General features: G+C 40.7%; 1 protein-coding gene across 1 annotated transcript in view; it reads right to left on the reverse strand.

The window, feature by feature from the left end:
- The window catches only part of LOC109865854 (cadherin-23), a 555,430-nt gene that overhangs the window by 274,176 nt on the left and 267,864 nt on the right, over positions 1-13,390 (reverse strand). The window contains exon 11 of the mRNA XM_031799369.1: positions 2,179-2,291. Within this exon, the coding sequence (XP_031655229.1) occupies positions 2,179-2,291 (113 nt within the window). The remainder of the gene's footprint in view (positions 1-2,178; positions 2,292-13,390) is intronic.

A 13,390-nucleotide genomic window follows, 5' to 3' on the forward strand; every position in this document is an offset into this window, starting at 1 on the left:
AATTCATAGCTTATAAATATGTTCGATTTTTGGGGGGAATATTTTCTTTATTTTGGTCTATGAATTTTCTCCTGGTTTGCTGTAATGGTTGATTTCAATTACGAATAAAGATCAAGGTTGGAATATATTATCCAAAAAGATTTGATGGAATTCCCTGCTCATCACATTACCAACGTTCTTAGAAAAAGGATTCTAAAGGGTTCGTTGTTGGATGAAAAGGTTATATCCGGAACCATATAGTGTTCTTCGTTCGGTCCGGTCCGGTCGGTCGGTCGGTCGGTCTCTCTCTCACTCACTCACTCACTCACTCACTCACACACACACAAATAATGGATACATAAGTAAATGAGGGATACAAAGTATATTAAAAGCAAGTGCTTCCACACAGGTGTGGTTCCTGAGTTGATTAAGCAATTAACATCCCATCATGCTTAGGGTCATGAATAAAAATGCTAGGCAGGCCATTGTGTTACCTACCATGGCTATGTCCCCATAGGATGAAAATGCCCCCATCCACAGGACACGAATGGTCACTGAATGGTTTGATGAGCATGAAAACGATGTAAATGATATACTATTGCCATCTCAGTCACCAGATCGCAACCCAATCTAACACTAATGGGAGATTCTGGAGCTGTGCCTGAGACAGTGTTTTCCACAACTATCAACAAAACACCAAATTATGGAATTTCTCGTGGAAGAATGGTGTCACACCCCTCCAATAGAGTTCTAGACACTTGCAGAATCCATGCCAAGGTGCATTGAAGCTGTTCTGGCTCAACACCATATTAAGACACTTTATGTTACAGGAGTCACCTATACCATGACATTTGAAATCCTTAAATTAATAAAACAACTTTAGAATGTTGTGTTTATGTACGGAGCATTGAGATACTGCTGCTTTAAAATATATATATATATATATATATAACTTTTATTTAATTAGGCAAGTCAGTTAAGAACAAATTCTTATTTACAATGACGGCCTACCCTGGCCAAACCCAGACAAAGCTGTGCCAATTGTGTACCGGCCTATGGATTCAAAGCAGGGACTGTAGTAACGCCTTAGACCGCTGCTCCCGAGTGCATTGTTCACCATAGCCTACAGTTCTGAGGATGAACAAAGTGATTGCTATATTTTCTTTTTATTTCATGGGATATGGGTTGCATTTCACATGAAAAGGCATTTTACTATCATTGCTAGCACATTTAGCCCTCCGGTCAGCCCTGACAACAGTATTCGATTTTCCCCACTGCAAATAGTGATTACCTTACAAGCATGCACCAACAGAGGGTCCACAAGACCTGACAGAGATCAATGCAAAACACTACCCAAAACAGAATCAGTTCTATGACGAACATTAGACTTCTGTTTTACTGTTGCTGTTATCCTAGGCTACTGTTAGCCAAACGCTACCCCTATAGCACACTAAAAACAACTCTCTGTCTGATGTTGTGGCATTTCGCATCATTCTGATTTGTAAAGCGAATAGAGTATTATTATTTATTTTTTAATATTCGGATAACCCCGAAAATATTAGATTATTTTATTGTGAAATAATTTCAAATAAGTAATCTCTAACACACACATGTTTGAAACACAAAAACATCTTTCAGTTTGTCTAATCCTGAATATTTTTGTACAGGTCATCTATCTATTTGTGAGTCTAAAGCAGACTACAGGTTCTGGAGGAAAGCAGTCATCAACTGGCCTCGTACTACCACACTGATCTTGCGAGCATATGTTTTGTGAAACATATTTTTGTAAGCTCGCGAGATCAGTGTGGTAGTACGAGGCTAGTCATCAACATTCATTTTGACAAAACTGGCCTTTCACCAGAAGTCCCTCCACCTGCTCCCCACTCTGAAATTGATAAGAACATCTATTCCTTCATCAACCCAGGTTGTTCCCAAGGAAGACTAGCTGTTCTCTGTCATAACATGCCTCAGGTTGGGGTGATGAAATGCACAACTGGAAGATTATACCTCACCTCCCAACGCCTTGAATAAAGTATTGATGATGTATTCTATACTGTATTCAGAATATATGTACTGTGTGTAACTGTGAGGGTTCACATCTAAATAAAATGTAGAGTTGGTAGTGTAGCTATATATGCTTAGTTTGGGTCTCTCATTACTCCCAGGCCTAAACACAAACACAGACACAGATGGACAGACCTTGACGGTTAGAGTGAATCCGGATGAGTAGAGGGGGTTCTCTCTGTCCAGCTGTCCATTCACAGTCAAAGAGCCACTGATGTAGCCCAGAGCAAATATGCTGTTGGTGTTGCCTGGAGGAATGAGAGGAGAGGCGGAAAGAGGGAAAGGAGAGAGAGTGAGGGAGAGAGGTGAGAAGTTAGGAAAGGGAGGAGAGAGAGAAGAATATTAATGTAGAGGGTGAGAGAGGAGGGAATTGATGGGAGATAGAGGAGAGGGAGAGAGAGAGTCAGTGATCCTCATCAGGTAAATGATTAAACATGCCTATTGGGTAGAGGTATCCATAGGACTAGTAGGACAGGTGGAGGTGCTCTATGAAGTGTTTGTGTTTGTGTGTGTACGTGTGTGCGTGATATGTGTGTGTGACAGAGTGTCTTATATAATACAGTGGCTGGTCTATGCTATAGCACTATCTCTCTACCAGTCCAGGGCTCCCCTCTGACCTCTGTCCACCTGCATATTTTTATCTAATTTGTCAGTCTGCTTTCTGCTCTTCACCTCTACTTCCTCCATCAGCCTCTTCATTTCTTCCATGGTCCTGTGTGGGTCAGTTGGTAAAGCATGGCGCTTACAACACTATGGTTGTGGGTTTGATTCCATATGGAAATGTATGCATGCACTACTGTAAGTCGCTTTGGCTAAAAGTATCTGCTAAATGTTCAAAAGTAGTGCACTATGTAGGGAATAGGGTGCTTACTTGGGACTCATAGCATTGTGTGTTGACTGCTTTCAATCCACTAGAACAATTTCAGTGTGTGTGTGTATCTTCCACAAACTGTATCTCTCCTTCTCTCTTAGCTCTCTTGTTCACACTGGAAATTAATTATTGCACTTATCCGCCTGCCTTCTCTGCCCATCCTCCTTCCATACTATCCAATCTCCCCCTTTTTATACTAATTAGCAAACCAAAATTGGTTATGTGAAAGTTTACACATAACACAAAAACTCTCCTGTCGTGCTGATGATTATAGAATATTTGTATAAAACATTTGCCTGATGTTGCAAGAATGTTCCTGGAAATAACATTTAATCTGTCTTTAAAGGTTCCCAGATTGTTTCATTAGGTTGTAGGAACAGTTTGGTGAGAACATTGTGGGGACATGACAAAATATATTTCCCAAAACACAAAAACTACTCAGTTGTGTGGATGATTCTATGATTCTAAAAAGCATTCACCTTCAACAACATTCAACAATGGTCCCAGACAGGGCCGGTCCTGGAATTTCTGTCACCCTAGGCGAGACAAGAAATTGCCGCCCCTACAAGAATAGTCCCGGTAAGCAAAATGACATTGAAATGACGTCTAAAATACATATTTTTCCAGACGTTGAAAAGTTAGGTTCATTTTCGGTTCTGAATGAAAGTTGAAAATATGTAATTTATAGACGTCTATGATTTGTTTAGATTTGGTCCGGACCAAAAAACTATGTCCGTGGAAATACAGGCTGGTCTGGACTGCACCAAAAAAATAAGTCCAAAAGCTGGTCCGTGCTTACTGAGGACTTACTGAGGACTGGAGTTGCCCAGGATATTCCGTTAAAGTGGAAATAATCTGTAGTTGCTACTTACATTTTTAGAATTAATAATACCCAATAATTCTTCAAGAATATAACTTCTGCATTTGGAAATGACCCCTTTACATTCTGACCCCTTTACATTGTTTTTTCCCCTCTTCAATCTGCACACAATAACCTATAATGACAAAATAAAAAAGTTTTTTTTTGAAATGTTGGCAAATTCATTAAAAATAAATAACTGAAATATCACATTTACATAAGTATTCAGACCCTTTACTCAGTACTTTGTTGAAGCACCTTTGGCAGCGATTAGAGCCTTGAGTCTTCTTGGGTATGATGCTACAAGTTTGGCACACCTGTATTTCGGGAGTTTCTCCCATTCTTCTCTACAGAGCCTCTCAAGCTCTGTCAGGTTGGATGGGGAGCGTTACTGCAGTTATTTTCACCGTCTCTCCAGAGATGTTCGATCGGGTTTAAGTCTGGGCTCTGGCTGGACCACTTAAGGACATTCAGAGACTTGTCCCTAAGCCACTCCAGTGTTGTCTTGGTTGGGTGCTTAGGGTCGTTATTCTGTTGGAAGGTGAACCAAGGCCCAAGTCTGAGGTCCTGAGTGTTTTGGTTTAAATAGGTAGGTTTAAATCAAGGATCTCTCTACTTTGCTCTGTTCATCTTTGCCTCTATCCTCACTAGTCTCCCAGTCCATACCGCTTAAAACATCCCCACAGCATAATGCTGCCACCATGCCATCATGCTTCACTGTAGGGATGGTGCCAGGTTTCCTCCAGATGTTACACTTGTCATTCAGGTCAAAGAGTTCAATCTTGGTTTCATCAGACCAGAAAATCCTGTTTCTCATGGTCTCAAAGTCCTTTATATGCCTTTTGGCAAACTCGAGGCGGGCTGTTATGTGCCTTTTTACTGAGCAGTGGCTTCTGTCTGGCCACTCTAACATAAAGGTGGTGAAGTGCTGCAGAGATGGTTGTCCTTCTGTTGGAGGCCTCAACACAATCCTGTCTCGGAGCTCTACGAACAATTCCTTTGACCTCATGGCTTGGTTGTTGCTCTGACATCAAATCAAATAAACTGTGGGACTGTTATAGTGTGGCGTACAGCAGGTCAGCCACCAGGGGGAGACTCGTCGAGGCCTGGTAACAGATGGAGAAAACATCACAAGGCGATGGCTCCATCTGCTGGACCTTGCCAGGTCTCGACGGGCTCTCCAGCCAGGACTAATTGTTGCTGATTGGGAGCTGGTGAGTAAATAAGGGCGGATTGCTCACCAGCTGTACAAGGCCCATAACGCTGCCAGAAGGACACACAGGGAGGACTGGGGGAAGTGAGGTGACTTCCATGTAGTTAGAGACGGTTACCCGAGTTAAGACTAGGGAGTTGAGTTTGTGTGCCCGATAGGATACAGCAAGACCCATAGCCCCGAAGAGACAGTATCCCAGAGAGGGTCTCATGGGGGAGACCTATCCTTTTCTTTTTGATTTATTATTTAATAAACACCCTTGAAATCGAGCTAATCATACTCTGTCCGTGTCTGATCTGTGTAAACATCTATACCAAACCCTCTGGTCTGCCACAATAGACAGGTGTGTGCCTTTCCAAATCATGTCCAATCAATTGAATTTACCACAGGTGTTGCTACAACTTGATTGGAGTCCATCTCAAGAATGATCAATGGAAAAAGGATGTACTTAAGCAAAGAGTCTGAATACTTATGTAAATAAGCTATTTCTCTTTTTTTATACTTTAGCAAAAATTTCTAAAAACTTGTTTTCACATTGTCATTATGGGGTATTGTCTGTAGATTGAGGATAAAAATAATGTAATCCATTTTAGAAAAAAATGGAAAAAGGGAAGTGTAAATGTAAAGCCTCATGAGCTTAGTACATATTGTTGTACCACATCAGAACCCCAAATATAAGCTTGTTTTATGCCAATGTTTGAAAACAAAGTAAATGTAAACAAACCCTATATCGTCTAAAAACATGACTTAAACTATAATGATGATATCTTGGATGGTCAGTCTTTGCATCCATGGCTCTGTCTATGAATTTGAGTTGTTCCATTTTTTCAGACCCACCCTTCAGCTTTTTGCTAGAATTAATGGTGTGGGGAGAACACTTTGTTATTGGCGCTTTAAATGTTGCAAAAATATTATTGTGACATTCACTAAGGTTGCACAGAACATCCCCATAATGTTCAACAAGTTCAAAATGTCTGTTTTTATGATGTTTACCACAGGTAAACTAGCACATTAGTTTTTGGTTTAACATAATATCCCATTGATGTTCACACAATATGCACTTGACAATATCTTGGAGTTATTCAGAACATTTCAATAACATTTAGAAAATGTTGTATACTGAACAAAACTATAAACACAACATTTAGTGTTGGTCCCATGTTTCATGAGCTAAAATAAAATATCCCTGTTTTCCATATGCACAAAAAGCTTATTTCTCTAAAATGTACAAATTTCTTCACATCCCTGTTAGATAGCATTTCTCCTTTGCCAAGGTAACACATCCAACCTGACAGATGTGGCATATCAAGAAGCTGATTAAACAGCATGATCTTTACACTGGTATACCTGGGGACAATAAAAATGTGCAGTTTTTTCACACAACACAATGCCACAGATGTTTTGAGGGTGCATGCAATTGGCATGCTGACTGCAGGAATGTTAATTTATCTACCATAAGCTGCCTCCAACATCGTTTAATTTGGCAGTATGTCAAACCGGCCTCACAATCGCATACTACGTGTAACCATGCCAGCCCAAGACCTCCCCATCACCTAATCATACAAATGCAACCATACTTTTAACACTTCATATGTGGAGTTTGAACCTGCAATGTTTGGTTCCCACCCCAGGGCTTTTATCCTCTGCAGCACCAGGGAAGCTTAGACAGGGAAATAATGTTAACATGGTTCTTCACTATCACTTCACCCTTCCTCTTTATATGCTACATACTTCTGGGCCCATATTTACAAGGTATCCAAGACTATGAGTGCTGATCTAGGATCACTTTTGTTTTTCAGATCATGAACGTTGTATAATCATCCACACAACTGGACAGTTTTTTGTTGTTGGGGGAAACATATTTTGTGATGTCCCCACAATGTTCCAACTCGACTGTTGCCATAACCTAATGAAACATTCTGGGAACCTTTTAAGGAACAGACAAAATGTGTTCTGGTAACATTCTAACAACATCATACAAATATTTTATACAAACATTGTATACTCATCAGCACGACTGGACAGTTTTTGTCTTATGAGACCATTTGCCACAACCTAAATAATGTTCTGTGAATCTACACAGAACCAATTTTGGTTTGCTGGGAAAACATGAATGGTACATTGTGTTATTCCGTTACCTGGAAACCTAATGAAAACTTTGGGGGAATGTTACGTGGTGGTTGTTGCAGATATTGTGCACAACAATTTAGTAAATGTTAGGACAACATTGCAATGATATTTCATTTTAAACTTTTTTTAAGAAACAATTAATTGTTATCAAAAACATTCTGTGAATGTTATAAAATCAAATGAGATGTTATTTGTCACATGCACCGAATACAACAGGTTTATTTATTTGATTTATTTCACCTTTATTTAACTTAATCGGGATAGGGGGCAGCATTTTCACTTTTGGATAAATAGCATGCCCAAATTAAACTTCCTGCTACTCATCCCCAGAATAGAAGATATGCATATTATTAGTAGATTTGGATAGAAAACACTCAGAAACTTCTAAAACAGTTTGAATCATGTCTGTGAGTATAACATAACTTATGCTGCAGGCAAAACCCAGAGCACAAACCATTCAGATATGTATTTTATGTTCACTGTCTATTCAATGCGTTTTCATTGGGAAACTAGATTTCTAAGGGACTTGTTTGCAGTTCCTACCGCTTCCACTGGATGTCACCAGTCTTTAAAAATTGGTTGAGGTTATTCCTTTGTGTAATGAAGAAGTATGGCCATCTTGAATGAGTGTCATTTGAAGTATACTTTTTGACTTGAAAAGTAGCATCAGTTTGTTGTCTTCCTGTATTCAACACAGATAGTCCCATCTTCAATTTGATTGATTATTAATGCTTAAAAATACCTAAAGTTGTATTACAAAAGTAGTTTGAAATGTTTTGGCAAAGTTTACAGGTAACATTTGAGATATTTTGTAGTGACGTTGCGCAAATTGGAAGCTGTGTTTTTCTGGATCAAACGTGCCAAATAAATTGACATTTTGGATATATATCGACGGAATGAATCGAACAAAAGGACCATTTGTGATGTTTACGGGACATATAGGAGTGCCAAAAAAAGAAGCTTGTCAAAGGTAAGGCATGATTTATATTTTATTTCTGTGTTTTGTGTTGCGCCTGCAGGTTTGAAATATGGTTTCTCTTTTTGTTTACTGTTTTGCTATCATCAGATAATAGCATCTTGTACTTTTGCAGACATGTCTTCTGGATTCACAACAAGTGTAGCTTTAATTGGTATCTTATATGTTTGATGTAATGAAAGTTTGAATTTTATAGTATTTTATTTTAATTTGGCGCTCTGCATTTTCCCTGGCTCTTGGCCAAGTGGGACGCAAGCGTCCCGCCTATCCCAGAGGTTTATTTAACCAGGTAGGCTAGGCCAAGATAAAGCAAAGCAGTTCGACACATACAACAGCACAGAGTTACACATGGAATAAGCAAACATACAGTCAATAATACAGTAAAAAAAGTACATATACATTGTGTGCAAATGAGGTAAGATAAGGGAGGTAAGGCAATAGATAGGCCATGGTGGCAAATTAATTACAAAATACCAATTAAACACTGGAGTGATAGATGTGCAGAAGATGAATGTGCAAGTAGAGATACTGGTGTGCAAATGAGCAAGATGAATACATTAAAAACAGTATTGGGATGAGGTAGTTGGATGGGCTATTTACAGATGGGCTAGGTACAGGTGCAGTGATCTGTGAGCTGCTCTGACAGCTGGTGCTTAAAGCTAGTGAGGGAGATAAGAGTCTCCAGCTTCAGTGATTTTTGCAGTTCGTTCCTGTCATTGGAAGCAGAGGACTGGAAGGAAAGGCGGCCAAAGGAAGAATTAACTTTGGGGGTGACCAGTGAGATATGCCTGCTTTCCAATGCCTGCTGGAGCGCATGCTACAGGTGGGTGCTGCTATGGAGACCAGTGAGCTGAGATAAGGTGGGGCTTTACCTAGCAAAGACTTGTAGATGACCTGGAGCCAGTGGGTTTGGTGACGAGTATGAAGCAAGGGCCAGCCAACGAGAGCGTACAAGTTGCAGTGGTGGGTAGTACAGTGCCTTCCGAAAGTATTCGGCCCCCTTGAACTTTGCGACCTTTTGCCACATTTCAGGCTTCAAACATAAAGATATAAAACTGTATTTTTTTGTGAAGAATCAACAACAAGTGGGACACAATCATGAAGTGGAACGACATTTATTGGATATTTCAAACTTTTTTAACAAATCAAAAACTGAAAAATTGGGCGTGCAAAATTAGTCAGCACCTTTACTTTCAGTGTAGCAAATTCTCTACAGAAGTTCAGTGAGGATCTCTGAATGATCCAATGTTGACCTAAATGACTAATGATGATAAATACAATCCACCTGTGTGTAATCAAGTCTCCGTATAAATGCACCTGCACTGTGATAGTCTCAGAGGTCCGTTAAAAGAGCAGAGAGCATCATGAAGAACAAGGAACACACCAGGCAGGTCCGAGATACTGTTGTGAAGAAGTTTAAAGACGGATTTGGATACAAAAAGATTTCCCAAGCTTTAAACATCCCAAGGAGCACTGTGCAAGCGATAATATTGAAATGGAAGGAGTATCAGACCACTGCAAATCTACCAAGACCTGGCCGTCCCTCTAAACTTTCAGCTCATACAAGGAGAAGACTGATCAGAGATGCAGCCAAGAGGCCCATGATCACTCTGGATGAACTGCAGAGATCTACAGCTGAGGTGGGAGACTCTGTCCATAGGACAACAATCAGTTGTATATTGCACAAATCTGGCCTTTATGGAAGAGTGGCAAGAAGAAAGCCATTTCTTAAAGATATCCATAAAAAGTGTCATTTAAAGTTTGCCACAAGCCACCTGGGAGACACACCAAACATGTGGAAGAAGGTGCTCTGGTCAGATGAAACCAAAATTGAACTTTTTGGCAACAATGCAAAACGTTATGTTTGGCGTAAAAGCAACACAGCTCATCACCCTGACTACACCATCCCCACTGTCAAACATGGTGGTGGCAGCATCATGGTTTGGGCCTGCTTTTCTTCAGCAGGGACAGGGAAGATGGTTAAAATTGATGGGAAGATGGATGGAGCCAAATACAGGACCATTCTGGAAGAAAACCTGATGGAGTCTGCAAAAGACCTGAGACTGGGACGGAGATTTGTCTTCCAACAAGACAATGATCCAAAACATAAAGCAAAATCTACAATGGAATGGTTCAAAAATAAACATATCCAGGTGTTAGAATGGCCAAGTCAAAGTCCAGACCTGAATCCAATCGAGAATCTGTGGAAAGAACTGAAAACTGCTGTTCACAAATGCTCTCCATCCAACCTCACTGAGCTCGAGCTGTTTTGCAAGGAGGAATGGGAAAAAATGTCAGTCTCTTGATGTGCAAAACTGATAGAGACATACCCCAAGCGACTTACAGCTGTAATCGCAGCAAAAGGTGGCGCTACAAAGTATTAACTTAAGGGGGCTGAATAATTTTGCACGCCCAATTTTTCAGTTTTTGATTTGTTAAAAAAGATTGAAATATCCAATAAATGTCGTTCCACTTCATGATTGTGTCCCACTGGTTGTTGATTCTTCACAAAAAAATACAGTTTTATATCTTTATGTTTGAAGCCTGAAATGTGGCAAAAGGTCGCAAAGTTCAAGGGGGCCGAATACTTTCGCAAGGCACTGTATATGGGACTTTGGTGACAAAACGGATGGCACTTCGGCAATGTCATCTACAAAATAGCCTCCAACACTCTCAACAAATTGGATGGAGTCCAGTTTGTTGAGTAGAGTGTTGGAGGCTATTTTGTAGATGACATTGCCGAAGTCGAGGATTGATAGGATGGTCAGTTTTACGCGGGTATGTTTGGCAGCATGAGTGAAGGGTGCTTTGTTGGGAAATAGTAAGCCAATTCTAGATTTAATTTTGGATTGGAAATGCTTAATGTGAGTCTGGAAGGAGGGTTTACAGTCTAGACAGACACCTAGGTATTTGTAGTTGTCCAAATATTCTAAGTCAGAACGTCCAGAGTAGTGATGCTGGACGTGCGGGCATTTAGTTTTACTTGTATTTAAGAGCAGGTGGAGGCCACGGAAGGAGAGTTGTATGGCATTGACGCTCGTCTGGAGGTTAGTTAGCACAGTGTTCAAAGAAGGGCCAGAAGTATATAGAATGGTGTCGTCTGCATAGAGGTGGATCAGAGAATCACCAGCAGCAAGAGCGACATTATTTATGTATACAGAGAAGAGAGTCGGCCTGATAATTGAACCCTGTGGCACCCCCATAGACTGCCAGAGGTCTGGACAATAAGCCTTCCGATTTGACACACTGAACTCTATCAGAGAAGTAGCTGGTGAACCATGCGAGGCAGTCATTTGAGAAACTAAGGCTCTTGAGTCTGCCGATAAGAATGTGGTGATTGACAGTCAAAAGCCTTGGCCAGGTCAATGAATATGGCTGCTCAGTAATGTAATGTCTCTTATCGATGACGGTTATGATATCGTTTAGTACCTCGAGCGTGGCTGAGGTGCACCCATGACCAGCTCGGAATCCTGATTGCATAGCGGAGAAGGTACGGTGGGATTTGAAATGGTCGGTGATCTGTTTGTTGACTTGGCTTTCGAAGACCTTAGAAAGGCAGGGTAGGATAGATATAGGTCTGTAGCAGTTTGGGTCTAGAGTGTCTCCTCCTTTAAAGCGGGGGAGGATCGTGGCAGCTTTCCAATCTTTGGGAATGTCAGACGATACGAAAGAGAGGTTGAACAGGCTAGTAATAGGGGTTGCAACAATTGCGGCAGATCATTTTCGTTGATTCGTTGGGGTCCATTTCGTCATGAGTTGGGGTCCAGATTTTGCAGCTCTTGCAGAACATCAGGTATCTGGATTTGGGTGAAGGAGAAAAGGGGAGGCTTGGGCGAGTTTCTGTGGGGGGTGCAGGGCAGTTGGCCGGGGTTGGGGTAGTCAGGTGGAAAGCATGGCCAGCCATGACAATGTTTCCTAGCCTCAATGCAGTAGGCAGCATGGAAGAGGTGCTCTTATTCTCCATGGACTTTACAGTGTCCCAGAACTTTTTTGAGTTTGTGCTACAGGATGCAAATTTATGTTAGAAATGCTAAGGCTAGCTTTTTCAAACTGCCTGTGTAAATTGGTTCCTAACTTCCCTGAAAAGTTGCATATCAGGGGGCTATTCGGTGCTAATGCAGTACGCCACAGGATATGTTTGTGCTGGTCAAGGGCAGTCAGGTCTAGAGTGAACCAAGTCCTTAATAACCTCTTGAAACTCTGGGGGCAGTATTTCATTTTTGGATGAAAAACGTTCCCGTTTTAAACAATATATTTTGTCACGAATAGATGCTCGACTATGCATATAATTGACAGCTTTGGAAAGAAGACACCCTGACGTTTCCAAAACTGCAAATATATTGTCTGTGAGTGCCACAGAACTGATGTTAGAGGCGAAACCCAGATAAAAATCCAATCAGGAAGTGCCGCATTTTTTGAAACTGCCTCATGCCAATGACTCCTTATATGGCTGTGAATGAGCTACGAATGAGCTTACGTTTTCCACGCATTCCCCAAGGTGTCTACAGCATTGTGACGTCTTTTTAGGCATTTCCTTTGGACAATGGCTGTAAGGGACCATATTTAGCGAGTGGTCACATGGTGTCTCCCGGAGAAAATCTCGCTTAAAATATTGAGGTAGCCATTTTTCCAATCGCTTCTTATGAGAAACCAATTGCCTCGACGGATATATTATCGAATATATATGTTAAAAACACCTTGAGGATGGATCCTAAACAACGTTTGCCGTGTTTCTGTCGATATTATGGAGCAAATTTTGAAAAAAGTTTGGCGTTATAGTTGAAGTATTTTTCGGTCGATTTCCCAGCCAAGCATGATGAACAAACGGGAGCTTTTTCGCCTACAAAAATATTATTTTGGGAAAAAAGTGAAAGCATCTGAAGTTCTTCAAAGGTAAATGATTTAATTTGGTTGCTTTTCTTATTTTCGTGAAAATGTTGCCTGCTGCCAGCAGAGCCTAGCATAGCATTATGAAATGATAAACGTACACAAATGCTTGTCTAGCGTTGGCTAGAGAAATCTGAGATGACAGTGTTGTTAACAAAAGGCTAAGCTTGTGTTTGAATATATTTATTTCATTTCATTTGCGATTTTCATGAATAGGAAAAGTTGCGTTATGCTAATGCACTTGAGGCTATGATTACGCTCCCGGATACGGGTTTGCTCGTCGCAAGAGGTTTTAACACACCCCCCTCAAAGAGAGAGACGCAGCTTAATGTGAGCTCTCACATTTTCAACATGTTTTTTACAAAAGGATAGATTTGGAGTTAGATAAACTTGGATTTTTCAGAAGCTACA

Source organism: Oncorhynchus kisutch, linkage group LG20 (genome assembly GCF_002021735.2).
Source record: "Oncorhynchus kisutch isolate 150728-3 linkage group LG20, Okis_V2, whole genome shotgun sequence".
NCBI classification, from domain to species: Eukaryota; Metazoa; Chordata; class Actinopteri; order Salmoniformes; family Salmonidae; genus Oncorhynchus; species Oncorhynchus kisutch.